Source organism: Trachemys scripta, chromosome 22 (genome assembly GCF_013100865.1).
Source record: "Trachemys scripta elegans isolate TJP31775 chromosome 22, CAS_Tse_1.0, whole genome shotgun sequence".
Lineage (NCBI taxonomy): Eukaryota > Metazoa > Chordata > Testudines > Emydidae > Trachemys > Trachemys scripta.
In genome coordinates this window covers 10,735,367-10,756,566 of record NC_048319.1, presented here as the reverse complement: position 1 = coordinate 10,756,566, position 21,200 = coordinate 10,735,367, and the positions used below count along the sequence as shown (strand labels likewise).

Below are 21,200 nucleotides of genomic sequence, written 5' to 3'. Positions count from 1 at the left end.
GAGCTTAACCAATGCCTGGTTCTGGACCCCGATCAAGATTGGGATTTTCAAAAGGAGCCTAAGGGGGTTATGCAGCCAACACACAGAAAATCAATAGGAATTGGGCACCTAACTCTTTTGGGTCACTGAAAACATCAGCCTAAAGCCAACTACCACCATCAGCTGATATCTGTCCAGTGACCCCTCCTGCAGGATATGTATTTCACTTAATGGCAACATACTGCAGCCAGTGTTAATACGGGATTCAGATACCAGTAATGGCATGCCACTTACAAGCAACTTTCTTAAAAAAAAGCATCACCAGCTGGCATGTTTGTGAGGCTGCTGCCGGGGAAAGAAGTGCTGGGATGTGCCCTCCCTGGCTGCAGCCCCGTAAACCTGCCTGCAGCTGGTGCTCAGGTCCTCCCAGTGCTTCCTTCTGGGGCTGCAGCCTGGCAAACCTGCCTGCAGCGGGCACCACACTGGAGGTAAGGGGCTGCAGGCTGGGAGGGGAGGACGTGGAAGGGCCACAGCAGGACTGCATCGCAGACACTGGAGCTGCATGGGACCTCTCCCCGGCACTCTCCAGGCCGTACCCTGCCAGGAGACAGCACACAGGGAAGGAAGCACCGGGACATGCTGAGCCCCGACCACCAGAGAACGCAGGGAGAAGAATGGTGCAGCCCCCATGCGCTCCCAGCATCCCTGCTCCCTATAGAAAGTCCCAGCATCTGGGCTGCAGCACCCATGCCTGCAACTACCCTATCCACAAGCAGATTTGCAGGGCTGCACCTAGGGACGGTACATCCCAGAGCAGCAGCTTCCTTCCCTAACTGCTGCCTTACAATCCCTTCCCTCTGCCAATTAGCAACTGCCTGATGACAGCAACCTTTTTGCTGGCAACCGGAACTGTTAATAAGCAGAATCTACTGTCCTATACAAGCCACTTTTACTTACATACATGTAATACTCTGCAGTGAAAGCACTTTATAAATATTAAATATTAGAGGGATGTTCCTATTTCTCATGCTTAGCTGTTAAAAAAAATCCACTACATACACTTGCATGTTAACAGTATGTAACAGTATTACTCCTTTGCCCTTCAATAGTGCTTTCCATTCACCCATCTGAAAGCACTGTAGTGTCTCTAAGCCTCAATACTCCTGTGAGGGAATGAACCCCCAATTTACCACAAGTGAAACTGAGGCCCAATGCAGTAAAGTGTCTCAGAGCAGCCAAACCCTGTGATCTTATCATGCGTCTGCAATCTTTGGTGTAAGTTTAAGGTCTGGATTCAGGGGATTAGGGGAGAATCTCAGCTTTCATGATTGCAGAGAAAAGCTTGAGAATGTGACCGCAGTGCAACCTAAAGGTTCAGCACCCAGAAAGCAAATAACTCCATACTATAAAAATCATCATTTTTAAGCCAATTGTCATTTTTGAGTGTTTGGGGTGGGCAGCCCTGGTGACATCCAAAGTACATCAGCCCGTGGCAGAGCCAGGAAAAGAACATAGGTAGCCTGATTCCCAGTCCTATGTATTAGCTCTAGATAGCAGAGTCTACCATTCCCTGTAAGTACAGATACTGGAGAGTGGGTACATCTCCAATCAATGTGAGGGGCTACCCGGCATGCAGACGAAGCAGCCCCACCAGATACAGTGGCAAAGCTACTTTCTGAAACGTAGCAAGTAACTCAGTTAGTTCTTCCCACATGAGGGCAGTGTGGGACTAGACACACTGAGACCCGCAGACAGAGCTGGAGACTGGCCATACCAGGGGGCAGCTGGAAGGGCACAGGTATCCCATCATGTACCGACGACCCTTCTGGCCGCAGCATTTTAGCGTTGAGAGAGTCCAGGACATTTAATTCCATGCTTTTCAGGAAGCTAGTACTCTTGTTTTCAAAGATCACGGAGACAGTGACTTGACTATCGTTCTGGAGGTTTCCTTGAATGTCATATGTCTGTGAATGAAGAAATCACAGGGAAGCTTTAGAAGCTGCCTACAGTACACATGGACAGGCTTCAGACAGCAGTGGATTGAACACAATTTAGGGATTACACACATCACTACTGCTGGTGAGCTTTGAGGCTTCATTTACCTGCACTGCAGGGCATTCAAGCAGTAGGATTTACCCAGACTTTTGTCCCGATAACTAAAGGGACAGGGATGGCTCTTGCTATGAACATCTGCCTGGTAGTTTCTAGTTGCTGGAATTGGGATGGTTCTCTAGTTAAATGCTGCTTATGCAAAACCGTTGCATCAGTAAGTTGTCCCAGGGCTATTTCTCAAAAGTGCTCAGAAAACGCAAGAGGGAGGGAAGTTAGAGAGACACGAACAACTGAGTTACTCACCATTTTCACGTATGAATTTTCAGCAAGAAGGCAGTAACTGGACATAGGCTGAAAAACAAGCAGGAAGTTATACAAAGAGCCACGTGTCTGAAAGAGAACTCAGCTCTACAAAGCAAGCAGACCTCCCTCCCAGGCACAATTCTGAACAGAGGGGCATTTGCTTGCACTTAACTGTAACAGCTCTGCCAGAGTGCGAGAATATCTAAGTTCACGTTCGAGTGTCAACAGCAGCCAGCAATTGGAGGCAGCACAGAAACCTCTGTTTACATTTAAGGGTCTCGCAATACGAAGAAATTGATTGAGTCCCTTGAACGAGGGAATAGGCTTAAATCAAAGCCCGAGGCCTTGTCTGGGCTTCCAGTGGCATGCAGGGTGTATAGCTAAACGTCACAGTGAAAGGTGCCTGGTGGGGGAGCCTTTCCTTGCTGCCTGCTGTGTCAGAGTCTTTCCCTGTGGCAGTGGGACACTAAAAATAGCAATGTAGACATAGAGGCACTGTCTGGGCATTAGAGACCCACGCAGGGTATACAGGGATCTGGTGTGTATGTATTCTACTCACCTAAGCAGTGCCTCGCTGTCTACACTGTTCTTTATCCCTGCGCTGTCTGGGTGTGCAATGTCTGTACTTTATACGCTGCTGTGAGTGTAGACCTACCCCGAGAGGCAAAGCAAATCAAGAGCTCATGGGGATCTTGTTTGAAGAGGCAGAAATAGTAGTTGGAATAGGAGACAAGCCCAAGGGAAGCCACCTACCCTGGGCTCACTGATTAACCCAACCAGCTCAGCAAAAGCCCCTCAAAAAAGAGTGCTTCATGCAGACATTGTTGGCAACCAGCCCTAGAAATGGCAGCTTCATATCCACATGCCTCTGAGCAATCCTGAACACCAAGGTTTTCAAGCCTAGTTTTTCTCTCCAGTGTTTGCTTAGTTGAAACTTTCTCTAACTCTGAGGAGGAAAGGACATTCGGCTAGAACAATGCATAGGCGTCATTCTGTGGAGAGCTGGCTGGTCACATGACTCCTCCTCCTCACTTTGCAGGAAGAGACAGCTAAATACACTAAATCCTCTCCTAATTAATTATCCATAGAAGCAAATTCTGTAGTTGCCTTAAGGTCATTTGATGGGAGGGTCTATAAGACATGCTAAGATGCTGGGGAAATAGGTACACGTGCGGCTCTGGGATAATGTAGCAAACACACCTCCCCCTCCACCCTCCAGACGCCAGAGCTGCACAGCTCCTCACCGGTAGCGGTTCATCATCTAGCGTTCCATTCTGTACCGACTCCGCTGGTTCTTCCTCACTGTGATGATGCTTCTTCTTGGATTTCTTTTTGTCCTTGGATTTCTCCTCCTTCTCCTTCTTGTGCTTTTTCTTCCTATGCTTGGAGGATTTCTACCATGCAACAGAAACAAGCGTCAGCGATGTGCTCTTAAAAACGACGAGTTTCCCTAGTAGTAATACTTCAACCCTTGGCTCCTGCTCTACACCTCAGTAATAATCCTGTTCTGGGTTCCTAGCGTGTCACTGCTGCCTGCCTCCAAGTTGCAAATGCTTCAAAACCAAGGCAGTGTTCTACAAGCAGAGGTCTGAATCTGTTAAATTGGAACATATGGCCATGGGTAGAAGCTCAGTGTTTAACATGGTACGAGGCATAACCCAGCCTCTATTAGGGGTTCAGAGATCCCTAGGGGCAGGTTATCCGATCACTGTCTACAGCAAAGCTTCTTACACCTTCCTCTGAAGCAGCCGTACTGGTCATTGTTGGTAGCAGGATACTGGAGCAGTGGTTTGATCCAGTCTGGTAGTACTTACGTTGAGATCACGACCGTTTGGCGTCAATTCTTTAACCACTCACCTTTCCTTCATCGTTGTCCTCTTCTTCCTCTTCCTTCTTTGCGTCTTCATTCTCCTCAGGTTCAGCTAGGACAGTGCTCCCCTCAGGCTCACTCTGGACAGGAAGCAATCAGAAGGGCTATGACACTAACTGAATGTAGATAACGCAAACAATTAAGTCCTGGGTAGAATGCAGCAATTATTGCTGTACTATCTTAGAGCTATCAGAGGGGTAGCCGTGTTAGTCTGGATCTGTAAAAAGCAACAGAGAGTCCTGTGGCACCTTATAGACTAACGGATGTATTGGAGCATAAGCTTTCGTGGGTGAATACCCACTTTGGACACTTTTTTACCTTAGAGCTGTTATTAAAGGTCTGCTAACGTGTTTGTTTCAGGGGTTTAGGACTTGGGACAAGACACACAAGAAAACTGTTTGGTTTTGTTACTGCTAAGCTCTGGGGGACCTAGACATGCCATGAACACTGCAATATCCCTAAAGAATGGGATGCAGTGAGGAAGGCATGTAACCCCCCCTCAAAACCCAGGTTTCCTTGATCTGCATGTTTCCAGACACACTCAGCTCATTAAGTTAGTCTGAAGGGGTTAGCGACATGCTGTATACAATGCAGGTAGTTGACTCAGCATACCCCTTTATTTCCATGCATTTACAGGTGTTTTTCAAACCCACGGCTCTCCCTCTGTAGTTGGGCTTGAAGCCTCACCCTACAGAGCAACTGTTAATTGGACGGGACTAATTTTCACTGTCTTATAGCAAAGGGATCCTGGTAGGACCATCAGAACGAGCTGGAGCCCTCATCTCCCTTCTCTCTTTGCACTAACACTGGGGTTCATTTCAGAGCTTGTAACTGTACTCTCACCCACAAGGAAAAGCTTTATTGGGGGGCTACTAACAGACCTACCTGTGTCTGTGTAACGGAGGAGGGAGGTGGAGCAGTGGTAAGCCAGAAATCCAAGTCTTCCCCCTGACACACACCAAAGCAAACAAACCTTTACCATTGCGTTAACATTAGTCTGTGGATTTACGTTTTAACATTTGCATTGTATTGCTCTCACGTACAGCCATGCAGCAAGTTGCTTGAAATGGGAAGATGCTGCAATATGTGTAGAAATGGGCACAACAGATGGCTTGGGGGGCCTTAAACCTAGCCCTGGTTGGAAGTAACCACAAGTCTATCATTTGACGGCCCTCATGAAATCAGTTGGTCAAGTCCAGCTTCATAAAGCTACCAGGACAATTAGCTTTAAATAGCATCTTTGTACGCAGTCTGAGCAGAGAGGCTGGGCCTAGTCAGTCTGCAGGCTGAAGTACCCCTTATCCCCACAAGTAGGCTCTCTAGGTCGACACCGGCTGCAATGTCTGGGGAAGCTTGTGCCACTGCTGTTCTCCATGTAAACTGGTCTGTGCAGAGAATATTTGAGTCTTCAGTGCAGCAGCCAACAACTGGCCTCAACCTTTGCCAGCAGGAAATTCACTTCCTTTTCTAAATACAAAAGTGGGGTTCAAGTGGCCATTTCCCTGCTAAAGCAGCTCAGTGTATTGCCCTTTCTTCGTTAGCTCCGTGTTGGCGTGTGCTGCCAGGGGCGAGTTTTGCAGGCTGCCAAGGCTAAGTAGCTGTTTACTTTTATTTGTGTACTTGTAACTTGTGGCAGGGGCACCTAGGCAGGTGCTGCTTTTATTACTGCAGAAATCCAAAGTGAAACGAAGTAAAAATAATCAGCTGTGACCCCCTAGTACCAGCCACAACTGACCACGGACATGGAAAATACCTGGCAGTATATGGCCTACTGCGGCACGTTTGAAACACAGATAATTACCGTTTTTCCTTCTTCAGTCACCTTCTTTTCTTTCTCTTTCTTCTTTTCTTTCTCTCGCTCTTTTTCTTTGTGTTTCTTTTCCTTCTTTTTGGGTTTCTTGCTCTTTTTTCCTACTAAGGGAGCTTCTGTGTCTGGCGATTTCAGGTTCTCAGCATTTCTGTGTCTCTGCACAGGCAGCTTCTCACTATCTGCTAAGGGTCTTAACAAAAGAGGATTAGTTACCTTCCAGCAAAGGCAGTTTCCCTGTTGCACAGAGCACTTACTAGATTCCCAGACAAGTTTCTCCTCCCCTCCCGCCACACGCGCACTCCACCTCAAAAAAGCTCATACAGAATTCTCCTAGGATCACATACAAAAAAATCTCAACTGACCCACACTTCAGAATCCCAATAAAGGCTCATTTATGCAACCACACAGACTGTGCCTCCAGGCATTAGACGTTAGATGAGCTGGCTACTGTGAGCTGTCAGCCCCGGGCACTTAAACACCCTTAAAAGATAGTGACGCACTTGCAGATTAAATAATGCTTACTGAAGAACTGAAACACACACACACTCGCAGCATTCATTATGTTGCAAATCTATGAAATTATCCTTGAGAAATCAGCGAAGATGTAAAATAGGAGGAAACGTTTGCAATAGAAATGTGACAAGCCAAGCAATGAATTGTATCTTATGAAGTGATAGCCTGGCTCAAACAAATCCCCAGGACAAGGACTCAATGTTTCTTGTATTTGAACCACTGTACAGGATCGTTATGATTGTAAATGGAGTTCTCTTAGCATTACTTAGAAGCAATTTCATTTTGGAAGGTTGTGCTGTGAATCACAAGCCCCAGCATTAAAATTAAAACGAGTCTGCACTCTAAACTGGAACACCCATATCACAACAGAACTGTGTCTAATAGTTTGGCTTTATATTCTATGCCCAGAGTCAAACATAACAGCTGATAGTGGGGAGGCAGGGGGAGGGCAGCCGGCTTCTGCAGTGTTACTAAGCATGCTAAATACAAGTCAAGCAACAAATCTGCGGGGGGGGAGGGAGGTGGGGAGTAGGGTGGGGAGGCACTTGACCCCCACATACATCGCCTCTGCATGGACTGTTACATTCAGATTTGTGTTTTTGTTCAATGCTGATTCGCATGTTTGTTGAACAGCAAGCATAAGATTAGGAAGATTCTGGATGAAGAACTGGACTTGATCTAACTTTACTTCAAACACAGACACTGTAAAACACAACAGGATCGTGTCTGATCAAGCAGTCAACAGATCTCAGTCTTAAAATAATTTCATGTGTAGTTGTATGGTGACAGAGGACATGGCTCAAAGAAAGCCAGTAAGGATGGGGGAGTCTCATTCATAGTTTGGGGGCAATGATTCTAATCCATCCATGATTCTGGAGCGGTTCACACTGCTCACTGGTATCAACCAACCTTTCAAAGATGACCATCTACTTAGTGATATACTCTTACCTGGTAGGCTTCCCTGAAACCAGACTGCGTGTGTGTGAGTGGCACAGACATAGCAGTGCAAGCACAGGGAGAAAAAGAGAGAGAGGACAGAGATATGAGAAAACGTGACAGAAGAGCACAATGACTGTGTGTAAATGGGAAAAGCATGAATAGAAATGGTGTGACGGCCCAATGACACCTCCTGGAACACTCCATTTAGAAATAGCTTTCTTAGTGTTTTCCACACTGGTCAGTTTAGCCTTTGCATGCAACCAGGGTCTTTCCTGTTAGGAATTCATTTCCTACTTATTCCTCTTGGAGTCAAACAGAAAGACGACGACTTCTTAAAGAATTCATCTGTTTCTTCATGAAGTCTGTTCTCCCCCATTTTTTATTGTCCCAAAGGGAAACAGAACAGGCTCTAAACAGAACATCCAACAATGTTCTGCAGGAGGCATCAGTGGGTCCTAAACCAGCAACTACAATGAATCCAATATCACGAGTCTCCAGAACAGCAGAAAAACCTCTCCAGGCAACATTTTATAATTGGTCTCTGATGGTAGCTATTAAGTGCCCTTTGGGGGTTTAAGATTTCCAGCAGGACACATGAGGATCCCAGCATTCCACTGCTCCCAACTCAATGGGCTGGGATAGATTACTGGTCACCTTCCACCAGCCAAAGCATTTTGAAGAGCTACTGGGAAGAGGCACAAAGGAAGAGCAACTGCTTAGTACGTGTGTAGTTAATAAAAGTGTGACTCTCCCCATTTCCCATTCCTCCCAGCACCCAAACAGGGATCCAGCCATGCTCTGAACTACTACTAATGGCAGAGCTGAGTCACTACATTCCTTGCAGCAGGTCTCGGAAATCCCAGAAGAAACAAGCTATTTGTATGTGTGGTGGTTTTCCAATGTGCACAGATTAGGCCAGGTGGCAGTCGGCTCAGGGATGGGTGAGGACTGATTGGCTTTGCCAGATTGGCCTTCGCATCTAGTGCAAGCAGAACCTAGATCCTACCGTAGGATCTTTAATCACCGTAACCTTTGTAGTCCTGCACTGACCTCCAAGACCTCATGTAATCTGGCTAACAGGCAAGAAAACCCACATATCACAGTTTTGTACTTACTTATCCAGATCGATATCAAGTGCCTTATATGGATCGTTGGGATCTTTGTCATCCTCATCACTGGGCAATGCATTCTAATTGGGTGGAGAGGGAAAGAAAAACTGACTGTCCACTGAAGACCCAAGCAGAGCACAGTTCCAAAACTAGAACAGTCCCATCCCAAATTCAATCTCACCGGATTGATACAAGTGACACAGACCTCCTTACACAGTTAGACATGAGCAGTCACATACATTGTACAATTTAATCCCGCATTCAGGCATTTATCAGATGAATTTAAAGTAGAACAACTATTTTTCATAAACCCCAGTATTTCAGTTACCGATGAATTTGGTTTGGATTGGAACAAAGACTACAGGCACAAGCAGGTACAATTAACTATATTAGCAGAAAGCCTGCTGATTGGGATGCAAGTTAAACTCAAAGTGAAGCAGTGAGACATCATAAATGAAACAGCTATGTGGGTAGCATTATTTCTACAGCAGACATGTATTGTGGGTTTAATATCAGTCATTTGTTTTTCTACTGGGTCAACTGCAGCCTTTGCTCGGTGCACCAATAGCGGGCTGGTAAAGGTTTCACTGGGGAAGCAGCATATGTTGCTATTCAACCAGCTTTGCAAAGAGAAGTCAGGACCCCCACATCACAATGACCCTGCGAGGCTGACGTTAGAGTCTAATTTTTAATAGGAAATGGGGAACCTTAACATATGCCTCGGTGGGACACAAACAAACAAGTCCCACAGCTCAGACTATCGAGTAAGCAACTGACCTCTGGCATCTCCTCCGTGATGATGTCCACGTGCTGAGCTGGGGCAATGTCCTCATCGCTCTCTGTGTGCAGGGAGTTATGGCGGCGATGTTTGCCTTTCTTCTCTTTTTTCTGTTTTTTCTTTTTCTTGTCCTTCTCTAGCTTCTGTTTATGCCTCCGCTCCTCCTCCAGTTTCACATACTGGTCAGACATGGGCATTCCTGAACACATGGACGCAAGTTGCTCTCAGGTGAGAGTTGCTTACAGGTTGACCGTCGCATTAGAAAGTTAGGAGTTAATATTTATTTTGCCCCCCGGCTTAGAATTATAAGAACATAAGAAAGGCCGTACCGGGTCAGACCAAAGGTCCATCTAGCACAGTATCCTGTCTACCGACAGTGGCCAATGCCAGGTGCCCCAGAGGGAGTGAACCTACAGGCAATGATCAAGTGATCTCTCCCATGCCATCCATCTCCATCCTCTGACAGACAGAGGCTAGGGACACCATTCCTTACCCGTCCTGGCTAATAGCCACTAATGGACTTAACCACCATTAATTTATCCAGTTCTCTCTTAAACTCTGTCATAGTCCTAGCCTTCACAACCTTCTCAGGCAAGGAGTTCCACAAGTTGACTGTGCACTGCGTGAAGAAGAACTTCCTTGCATTTGTTTTAAACTTGCTGCCTATTAATTTCATTTGGTGGCCCCTAGTTCTTATATTATGGGAATAAGTAAATAACTTTTCCTTATCCACTTTCTCCACATCACTCATGATTTTATATACCTCTATCCTAAAGGAGCAAAGCCCCACGCTACCCTTTCACTTCCCAGCTGTCCACAGAGACTTCAATAAAAGCCTCCTCCAACCAACTTCACAGCCCTTTGCAAGCCAGTGGACAAAATTCTGCTCCCATTCTCATCCACAACTGTTGCTGACTTTATTGTGAGTTAGACAGATCACTGAAAGAAGAATCTGGCCTCGAGACTACTCTCAAGCAAATGAATATTTGACAGCATTTTTCATATCCTTGGGAAACCCTTCACTAAATCCTAGGAGAACATTAAGGCTGTAAATCTAGTCTGAAAGAAGTCACTCATGCAAGGCTGCTGTGTATTTAGAAATTCTCTACCATGTGCTGCACTTCAGCCATAGTTTTTCAGCTCTATATCCGTCTGCCATTCAGAAGCGGCCTACAGCTCCTCAAATTCACTATCTCCAACCCATCAGCTCTGATCACAGCCTTTTGTCTCAGATATTAAATCGCAGCACGTGGACATTCTTAAGAGGAATGCTTCCTGACAAAATATTGGTTTGTTCCCATATTATGGGGTCAGACGGTGAATTACACCTAACTGTAGGGTTATTTTATTGTCTGAACTTAACACTTAAAGGAAGGCTGGCCTTACAATCCACAGGACAGTGGAAACTATGGTTAAGTTTAATAGCACACTCAGAAGTGACAGGCAATGTGGGAACTCGACACGCAAGACCAAAGCTGTTCGCCTATCCTCTAGAACTGAGAGGAAGTTACTACTCTTTTGTTGAATTATTAAATTCTTCATCTCCACTGTGAAATTGGTTTGGTCCATGTGCTTACCTGGAACTTTTAAGGGAACAGAAAGGTCAATCTGGACCACAGGTATATGCTCCACACCTGGGGTGTCTTGGTATTGCTGGGAAAATGGAAGATTTGATACATTAGCATTGACTCTACAATAGGAGAGCATACTGAGTTATTGTCCCTCATTTCAAAGCTTGATTAGGTACATCGGCCTATGCTGATGTTCAACCAAACAAGAAATCAATTCTGATTTACTACATTTTGAGTATCTTCATCAGAAACTTTTGAACATGTCTCCATTATATAGAAATAGTAAATAGAAATAACGGTTTAACCTGTGATGTGAACACTTCAAAGGGCAGATTAAATAAGACCGCCTGAAAAACTATTTGGCTCATTGGTGCTAATCATGTCGCAACAGGTGCATAGGACATGTGATTGTTTTAACATTACTTGTTACAGCCAAGAAAAGCACTGAACTGATGGCGAAAATCACGTGAGGCAGTTTCTATTGCTTACCACCTCAGAGGTCAATGCTGAGGTCCAGGACGTGGGAAATGGGGCAATGAAAAGCCCCAGCTCAAGGAGGAGTGGGGGAAAGAAAGAAGAGACTAAAAGAAAGGAGAGGCAACAAATCAATTTAATTAATGCTCCTTTGATGCTTCTGGTCCAGAGAACAGACACATGGCGTGTGCATTCAAGCCAGCCAGTCTGCTGAATTAACGGCTGAAGTTCACTGCTGCTGACCACACCAGGTCACTCATCTACCTCACCCTTCCTCTACTGCTCACCAAGCTCAGGGTCTGGCAACCTGCCGTGTTGCCAAGTGTATTTACTGCATCATTTCAACAGAATGTCCAACTGTCTGCACAGGAATTTGGGGGGGAGGGAGGAAAGGACTTTAGATACTATTAATTATCCTGATCTACAAAGGAAAACACGTATCCAAATTACGAAACCAGTGGATTCACCTGACTTGTTTTATTTTCACAAAGAACAGGCGTACTTGTGGCACCGTAGAGGCCACTTGGTTTATGTCGTGTTCTTTGCAGCTATTTACTCCACTTTTACCGGCTGCTCTTCAGAGCTGGAGTCTAAATTCTAGGCTGTACTTAAGAAGTTAGTAAGATGATTCTCAACTTCTGTCTAAAAGGAACAGCAATCATTACTGCTCCAGCAGTTCCCAAACAGTAGCCTGCTGGAAATCCATGGAGCGCTAGCTGCTCACACAGTGCTGACTGCTCCGGCCAGCCGATTCTAGTGGTTTTCGGGCTCTTCAACACAAAGTAGACCTATACATAGCTGGAGACAAGGAGGGGTCACAGTCCCAGCTGCCTCTAGACTAGAGACCAGTGCTATATTAGAGCAACCAATTGGAGATGCCCTCAGGAACCAAAGCTACTAGCCAGAGAGTACCGTGATTCAGAAGAGAAGGGGACTTAGCATTTGAGCACTATGCCCACAAAGCAGTGGGAGTAAAGGATCAAGTGGGCAGGGCAGCATGCACACAACAGGGGAGAAGGGAACCAAACCACAGTAAAGCATGAGAGAAGAGGAGGGAGAGAGGACCAAGTAAACACAAGAAGGGAACAAGAAAGGGGACCAGCCAAGGTGGGAGGGGCAGATCTGGAGACCAAAAGGAGATGGTAATTTAAAAATTGTGCATTAAAGATCACCACACATTAAATATCGTCCTTATGATACTCTGCCAGGGAAGCAATTGCTGCAGTTGCCACAACGATGTTAAGCTGTTAAGAGATCACAAATGGGGGAGAGGAAGTGGTTGGAGTGCTCCCAAAGAGAGGGAAGAGATCCACAAGACAGTTTATTAAGATGCGACTATGAAAGTCTGAGGGTCCTTGTACTGTTACATACACAGACAGCGAGAGAATGTTTTAACAAGCTAGACTTACCTTCTGTGGGGAAGGAGAGCTTTTAATATAAAATGGATTGTTTGCTTGTTCCTGTTTCCGGACTTCTCGGCGCTAAAAAAAGTATTTGGAGTTATAAATTTGAAGATTTTTCTCTGTGTTATTTCCAGACATTACAAAGTGTGTTCTTGCTGCATATTGGTAGCACTGCAAACAACTCTCAAGAGGCTCTGGGAATAACTGGGGTCTAAAGCTATCTAGTTCTCAAGTTGTGTAGTTGCAACAGAAACTAGAAAACAGCTGATAGGGAGCACTAACCTAAAAATATCCCTGCCCTATTCTTTGGCTTCTCTGCCAGGAGAGATGTAAACTTCCTGAAGGCAACAAGGTTTTGATGTCAGTTGGTTGCTTCTATCCCTATTTTGCAGTTGTGACGGGAAGAGGGAATTATTTGAGCCTAACAAGTAATTCTTGATCAAAATGGAAAAACGCCAGAAGCAGGGTGTTATAGGCATGACAGTTCTCAGCTGCATTGCAAATAGGAATTGTTAAGAGTTGGCAATTTCTGGACAGGTTTCAGAGGAGGCACCTTGGCTTCAACTCCTATTTAATCCCTGCATCTTCCTGTGGTACAAATAGCACACGTTGCAGGGATGGGTAGTGTAACAAACGTATGTGTGTGTTCACACAGTTTTTGTGAAAAACATAGGTAACAAAGCCCAACACAGAACTGCCAAGATTGATCATGTCTGCCTCTAACAGATTTCACACAAAGCGACAAGCCTCAAAGTCAACTGCAAATTGAGGAGGGTTGCCCATCTACAGTAAATAAAACCCACACTCCTATTTCAATTGAATGACCCTCTACTGGGTAGAGTGACCAGGCATTTCCTTCAACCATTTTTTTTTTTTTTTTTTTTTAAGTCTGTCCATCTTCTTGGCAGAGATCAGTACAATATATCCCTGCAGAGCTTACTGGTTAGATTTTTCAGAAGAGCTCAGCACTCCCAACTTGGGCCAACTTTGGACGAGATCTCAGCTCCCATTTAGACACAAAAATAAGCAGCTAGACTTTCAGAAGAGCTCTGCACGTTGGTTGCTGAGTCCTTTGGAAAATCTGTTCCAAAAAAACCCTTTGCTCTCAGCTCGAAAGAGAACAGCAGCATGGACCAAGACAACATTATAATAAGAAGTATGGATTTGCATACCGGCTCTGGAGCAGTTTGCAACGATTAAGCAGTTGAATGCAATGACTTCTATCCTTACTTGCTTTATAAAATGTTTCCAAGTGGGGAGAAAGGCATAGCTCCCGTCTGTGTTATGCAGCTATGGCAACATTTCCAACTTCTCTAGTGATGTTGGCTATATCATTTTATCATGCTTTTTTAAACGCATAAACTGTATTTTTATGTTCACTTACCCTGGCCAATTCTTCCTCATCAATCTCTGGCTGTCTATGTCTGGAATGCCTTTGCTCCTCATCATGGAAAATTGTTTTGGGTTTTTCATCTTCAGACTCACTATCTGATGGAGGCGCATTGATCCAAGCATCAAGGTCCAAACTGGCAACAATGGCAACATTTATAGACTCAGACTAAGGTCAAAATATATTTACTTACAACATATAGCTCTGTCCACATGCACAGACATGTGCAGTGTTTCTAGTCATTCAGAGTTAGCTTTATTATTGGAATTATTTAACACTTTTATTTATTATTTAAGCCTTTTGCAGACACGGAGGAAGGCATATTCCCATTTTCTAAGCGCTTACAATTAAAAGACTGTAGAGGAAAAAAATCTTACCCTTCCGGAACTGGGACTTTTTTCTGTGCTTTAGGCGCTACTGGGTTCAGTTCGCCTGCAAACAGGGCTATCACTTCCTCGGCTACAGGCACCTCTTTTATTTGTAGCTTCTGAATGTATTTAATCAGTTGCAAGATGCAAGAAGCCTGGAAAACCAAGTACAAAAAATGGTTTAAGAACTAGTGTCAATGCACTGACAGTCACTGAACCAGAAAACAGAGTAAACAGCGGCAGTAAGATATAGTATTTCGTAACTGTACAGACATCCTTGAAGCTACAGAGACTGGCAGAGGAGGATTACAGGGGGCACTGTGGGCTGCTGGATTAGAGCAGGGGGTTGGGAGTCAGGACTCCTTTCCCAGCCCTCCCACAGACTCACTATGTGACCTTGGGCATACAACCCAAACTGTGCCTCCGCCTCCCCTTCTGTAACATAGGGACAATGCTGATCCACCCTTACAAAACACTCAGATGCTAGGATGAAACGCATTGTGGGCGGGATTTTCAGAAGCTCCTAAGGGAGCTCCCAGACCTATACATCAAGTAATGTTGATGCCTCAAGAATACATTTAACACCACATACAAATTAGAATCAACTCTTGCTGTGCAGGTCACTGAATACTGAGCCTCAAAGGGAATTTTTTTCTACACTGCCTATTCTTCCTTACTAGGATTTCATGGCTTAGTTGGCAAAACTGACTGCATTGGTTATAAATGTCAGAGGATTTTTTTTAAAGCACTTTTCTTTATGCACATAATTTTCACTGACCATTTTTAATCTATACTCTATGCCCTCTGCTCCTTCCATACACTGTAGATAATGGCCTTTCACTCCCTTCACCTTGCACCTTGATTCAGTGGGGGGCTGTGTAATAGTCCTCACTCAGGGTCTGGTTGGGGAGTGTGGCTTAGTCATCATGGTCACAACCCCTGACTGCCAACGGCGTTGTGGGGAGGGGAGCCCAAGCCCTCCCACTCCACCGGGCTCCAACCCAGGGCCTTGGCAACCAAGGCTGTCCTCCCTGGGCCTCTTCCTCTCACCCCCCACCCAGCTTACTCCAACGCTTTCCCCTGGTGGGGAAATCCAAACCAAAATAAGAAAGGTGGTTACCAATGTCCAAGGTCCGCTGGATATTTCCCTCTCTGGTTGTCTCCTCCCTTTCCTCAGGGAGGGCCCTTTTGAGCAGCTATGTCAGAGCTTTTAGGCTTCTCTCGTCTCTGCACTGCTGGAGCCAGGGGCTGCAGGTCTGCTACCCAAATGGGCTAATTCCCTGCCTTTTAATTCCTCCAACAGATGGAGCATTTGCTGCACATGGGTTGGCCGAGCCCAAAATAATCCCTTAACCCCTTACACCCCATCAGAGGCTGCAAGAGTTTTTAGAACACTGATTGACAAACCACTTCAGGCATCAACATTTGTAGCAATTCTTTCTGGAACGCGCACTGATGCAGTGTTTGCAACAGTCACCTCTTATTTTGAGCTGCCTGCTATGAAGACTTGCACTCCAAGGTGCTCAGATAGGGTGATAAGTGTGGCATGGTACGAAATCACAGAGATTGATGCTGCTCAATATGCAAACACGAACATAGCATTTATAGATTTCTATCTTTGCAGGATTGGTTTGGGCTGTAACTGCACATTATGCGTGTGTCTTTTATTGGACCAACTTCTGTTGGAAGGTACAAGCGTCTGAGCTACACAGAGCTCTTCCTCAGGTCTCAAACGCTTGTACCTTCCACCAACAGAAGTTGGTCCAATAAAAGATATTACTTCATCTACCTTGTGTGTCTCATATCCTGGGACCAACAGTGCTACAACAGCACTGCAAACTACTATTTATATAGACTGAGATCGGTCTAATGGTTAAAGCACAGGACTGTGAGTCAGATTTGGGCTGTGCGAGCGATCTTGGGCAAGTCACTCAGTCTCCCCATGTCTCAGTATCCACATCTATAAAATAAGAATTGTTTATGCACCTGCATCACTGAGGTGTGCAAGGTACATAATGCCAGCAGAGATCTTGTATGACAGGTATTTATATAAAATACATGCATGACCCATGCAAGATTATGTTAATTCACTAGCACAAATTAAACCAATAGTAGAGGTTTAAAGATCATTTTGACAAAACCAACGAGAGTTTTGCTCCCTTACCCTCTCTTGTACTTCCAGATCCGCACTCTGTACAAACTGAGGCAAACGGTCGACCATCAGCTGGGTAATTTCCTGGGCTGCTTCCTTCTCCCCGGATTGCTCTTTCTGCTGTAGGATGGATGCATAAAGCTTTACCATGTTCTGGACATAAACTGCCTGGATGTGGCCTGGTAGAGTGGTCACTTTAGGCCTCAGCATTGCTTCTAAGGTCTGGTTTGATTCCTCAAGGTGTCTGAAATACATTGAACGGACGCAGATGAAGGCAGAAAGAGAGCGGAGCCAATTTAAGAAGCTTGATATTTCACCAAGTTTCATATAAATCTACAAAAACTGTTTAGACATTAAAAGATTTTCAGCAGAACTCTGTGTTGGCCTAACTCTATTCCCAGTCAGACAGCAGCATTTCCACCCCACCCCCCCTCCGCCCCACAAAACCAACAAGGAGTCCGGTGGCATCTTAAAGACTAAAATTTATTTGGGCATAAGCTTTCGTGGGTAAAAAACCCACTTTTACCCACGAAAGCTAGTCTTTGAGGTGCCAGCGGACTCCTCGTTGTTTTTGTGGATACAGACTAACACGGCTACTCCTCTGATTTTTGTTTTAGACTCTCATCACTAAGGCTATGATTTAGTCATGGGTATTTTGCCAATAAACAAAGAAAATCACAGCCCGTGACCTGTCCATGACCTTTAATATAAATACTCTTGACTAAATCTTAGCTGGGGGGCCTCTGGGGTGCTGCTGTTCTGGGGGTCCTCTGGGGCCAGCCACCAGGGGCCGCACCCAGGGCCACTTGCATCGGCCGCTGCTCCGACAGTCCCACGGGCCGCTCCTGCAGCAGCTGGTGCGGCTGGCCCCGGGCCCCTGCTTAGGTGGCCCTGGGGTCAGCCGCACTGGCCGCTGCAGCAGTGATGGAATCCAGGACTTCTGGACATACACACGCAGCCTTACTCGTGACTGCCTTCACAACCAGAAAGGATGGAATATTTGGGGTGAAATCCTGACTCCTATTTAAAATCAGTGGGAAATTTACCAGACTTCTGTGGGACCCAGATTTCACTATCTATTCTAAATGAAATTTTAGATCCTGAGGAAAGTATAAGGATGCGCAAGAAATCCATTCCTGTCAATCTGGTAAGTGACATAAGCGCTTCCTTTTTCATTAACTACCCCTCGTCTTTGCTTGTTTTGACTGGCTGGGGGTCTGCTTTCAGTCCAGTACTGTTTTAAATTTGCATTATGACCCAAATTTTTGGAGATGAGCACAAGAGAAAGAAATAGGACAGCAATATAAATATATATATATACAGCAAGTCCATAAAGGCTTGAGATCCACAATTTTTTTTTTCTTTAAACACAGTCCCAGGTTACAGTAATAATCTTATGTAAGCAATACTACTTTTGGTTCAACTCTGAAGAAGTGGCATTTTAGTTTCCATTTCAGTGATATCTATTAAAAGCGTGCTCAATTTACAAGTTTTTTTTTTTTTTTTTTTTAAATAAATGTTTGCTCTGCAAACTCAGCCTAGGATCCAACAGGAAAGCTATGTTTTTTCCATCTTATACGTCACCAGTAACAAAGGTTTGTTATACCTCTGCACACCTATTAAACAGAATGGAACTTAGTAAGTGATATTATTAATGCATAAGCAAAAACAGAATCCAGCTTTCACACTGCCGGTTTTTGTGGGTCAAGTTACATTTTCCTATTTAAACAAAGAGTCTTCCCACGGCTGTGTGGAAGACTTGCACAAAAAGGAGAAGCCGGCTGACTCTGTAGGGGAAATTATACATAAAATTCTGTCAAATGCAGAAAGTTATCAAACTGAACAGGAAAGTGTTTTCTATTACCTCTTATGCCTCTGAGTTTTGAGCTGACAGTATCCATTTAAATCAGACCAAGATTTATTGAGTTAACACCACCTTTCCCAGGGAATGGGCATGCTGCCTCTGTTACGTCACTTCTACCCATATCCATCCCTTACTTTCTCGGCTGGCAGGGATATGGATGCAAGAGACACGGACTAGCCCAACAGCTTTTCAAATGCAGTAGTTATTTTGGGTAGGAGCAGCTGCACCAGGCTGGGAAAAGCAGTGGTCACTCTGAAATACTGCTTTGTTGGCTCTATGGTTCATGTTCTGAGCTTCCATCACCCAAGACACCTTCACTTTCGAGTGACAGGAGTCTCAATCCGCAAACATTCTGCTTTTCACCTTTCAAAAGTGATTTAAAAACTTTCCCTTTGCACTTACTCTGAGAACTCCCCACATATCCAGGCAGCAGCATAAAGCACCTCACAGATGCCGTTCCTCTGCGTGTTGCTGGCTATCAGATGGGCATTGTCCAGGAGCATAGCCATCTGGGAAACAGCAAACTTACGAATGGCTTTCACCCTGATAGCTACATCCAGCATCTGAGCTGCTATAAGGTGACCGTGCCGAGTACCTTCCAACCGTGTCAGTTCCACCAGGATGCTTATGTACCTACAGGAGGTGAAAGTGATACAATCTTAATAGCAGGCAAGCAGATGGTGCCATCACTGCTTATTTCGAAGTCTAGATGCAAAAGTACTGACCATTCAAAGTTTGTGATGTATTGGTAGTTGGACTGGCTACATATGTCTATGATTTTGGTCAGCAATTCATCTCTGTATGTTGTCCCTTCGGCTTTGTCCACATGAATCATCAGTTTCTTCACTATCTCCATCAAGTTCTTTTTGGACACCTGTTTTAAGAGTGAAATGAGACATGAGCCACAGACAGGTAATGCGGACTTGCTGCCAGGTCTTTCCCATTTCATAAAAGTTGAGGAAAGTAGTAGATACTTAGTAGATGTACCTGTATCTGTTTGAAGGTGAGATAGGTATTAAGAACAGAGAGATACTAACAACATCTCTGGCTCTGGACTGCTGTACAATTTAGCTGCAGCCAGAGACTGAATTTATTTGTTGGGGCACGTCTCGATAGCGTTTGTGCCAGCCTAATGGCTGGACACCTGTCATTGGACACTTGATCTAGCAGAGGTTTATCTGCATAAGCCCAGGACTGAACTTGGTAAGACCCTGACCACTAGATCTGAATAATTTTCAATCCGTAACTGCAAGGGAGAGAGGAATAGCTCAGTGGTTTGAGCATTGGCCTGCTAAACCCAGGGTTGTGAGTTCAACCCTTGGAGAGGGCCACTTAGGGATCTGGGGCAAAATCAGTACTTGGTCCTGCTAGTGAAGGCAGGGGGCTGGACTGGATGACCTTTCAAGGTCCCTTCCAGTTCTAGGAGATAAAATAAATTAGTGGAGATATTGTATTTATTTTATTTTATTTAAGGATACTATGGTGATATGTTATGGATATCATAAATCACATTTTAAATCTGAGGCTAACCCCATACATTTTAAGAGCCTTTTTAATTTTCAGTATTTTCCCAATGACTGCTCATTCTGATTTCTACCCCTCAAAGTGCATTATAGGCAGAAGTGTGACTATGTAAATATGATACTACTATCTTAACAGATCTGCCCCGTGCGTGCATGCAGAGTCACATTTGACCATCGAAATCTGGCTATTACTTTTCACTCCTATTAGCAATGCTGATCCAATACAGCTCTGCAATCGTGAGCCATAACAGAACTCAGAATTAATATTACAGTACGGCAATGACACAGAAACCTGAAGGAAGACAGCTGACTTTTCAGCTTCTGGTTGCAGTTTGCCACGTTGAGGACTTGAAAAGACTATTTTACCCTTGTAAATTGAGCAAGTTTGATAGACTTATGAAAACACCCCTCTGACCCAAAAAACAGTGCTAACTTTATAAGTCACTTATCAGAGCATAACTGCCCTTTAACTTGCTCTGGGAACCTAATGTATTGACAGGTAGCAACCAGTAGGGAATTCAGTGCAAGTTTGTGACCACCAGCGTCTGCAGTCATATCCCCTCGTGCTATGATCACAGCACATCTCAGGCTTGATCAGGAAATAGATGGAGACCTTCCAGGAAGCGTAGGTATTGCAGAAGTGCTGTTGATGACTCAGTATATGGCACTTTTCCTTCTGAGTCAGTGTTCCAGCAGAATGCTAGGCAGCACTGCTGGAAGGGCTGTCTTTTGAATATGTAAAAAAACCATCTTGACCTTTTGTCAAGACTCCCAGGCAATTATAATTTGGTTAGAGACTCTCTGCCCAACTATGAAGCAACCAGAAAAACACTTTAAACGGGACACAATATTCTTTAATTCCACTGCCAAAATATCACAGCATTTTAGGAATGAAGTCTGCTACGATCCACCCATGTGGATGTATTTTTATAGAGCTTTTTGGATGAAAGGCACTTTATACACCAAGGTTGTAACCACAGTGCCTTCAAAAACCTACAAGATTATCTCCATTAAGCTGTATTTCTTTAGTCTAGCCAGCATTGTTAAAACTTCCTTGAACAGTAGCAAAACACAGAACACGCATGCAAAGGAACAGAGGCAC

At 44.8% G+C, this 21,200-nt stretch overlaps 1 protein-coding gene across 3 annotated transcripts in view; it reads right to left on the bottom strand.

The window, feature by feature from the left end:
- Nucleotides 1–21,200, bottom strand: part of AP3D1 (adaptor related protein complex 3 subunit delta 1) — a 68,901-nt gene that overhangs the window by 5,637 nt on the left and 42,064 nt on the right. For all 3 annotated transcript variants that reach the window (XR_004643755.1, XM_034755476.1, XM_034755477.1), the window contains 15 exons: nucleotides 19,301–19,449; nucleotides 18,978–19,208; nucleotides 16,724–16,955; nucleotides 14,569–14,714; nucleotides 14,186–14,327; nucleotides 12,808–12,879; nucleotides 10,931–11,006; nucleotides 9,353–9,552; nucleotides 8,582–8,655; nucleotides 6,006–6,204; nucleotides 5,090–5,152; nucleotides 4,192–4,284; nucleotides 3,579–3,728; nucleotides 2,335–2,382; nucleotides 1,754–1,943 (listed from right to left, as the gene is read on the bottom strand). Coding sequence is in view for 2 of the 3 variants with exons in the window: in XM_034755476.1 (XP_034611367.1) it covers nucleotides 1,754–1,943; nucleotides 2,335–2,382; nucleotides 3,579–3,728; nucleotides 4,192–4,284; nucleotides 5,090–5,152; nucleotides 6,006–6,204; nucleotides 8,582–8,655; nucleotides 9,353–9,552; nucleotides 10,931–11,006; nucleotides 12,808–12,879; nucleotides 14,186–14,327; nucleotides 14,569–14,714; nucleotides 16,724–16,955; nucleotides 18,978–19,208; nucleotides 19,301–19,449 (2,065 nt within the window). In the remaining variant the exon portion in view is untranslated. The remainder of the gene's footprint in view (nucleotides 1–1,753; nucleotides 1,944–2,334; nucleotides 2,383–3,578; nucleotides 3,729–4,191; nucleotides 4,285–5,089; nucleotides 5,153–6,005; nucleotides 6,205–8,581; nucleotides 8,656–9,352; nucleotides 9,553–10,930; nucleotides 11,007–12,807; nucleotides 12,880–14,185; nucleotides 14,328–14,568; nucleotides 14,715–16,723; nucleotides 16,956–18,977; nucleotides 19,209–19,300; nucleotides 19,450–21,200) is intronic.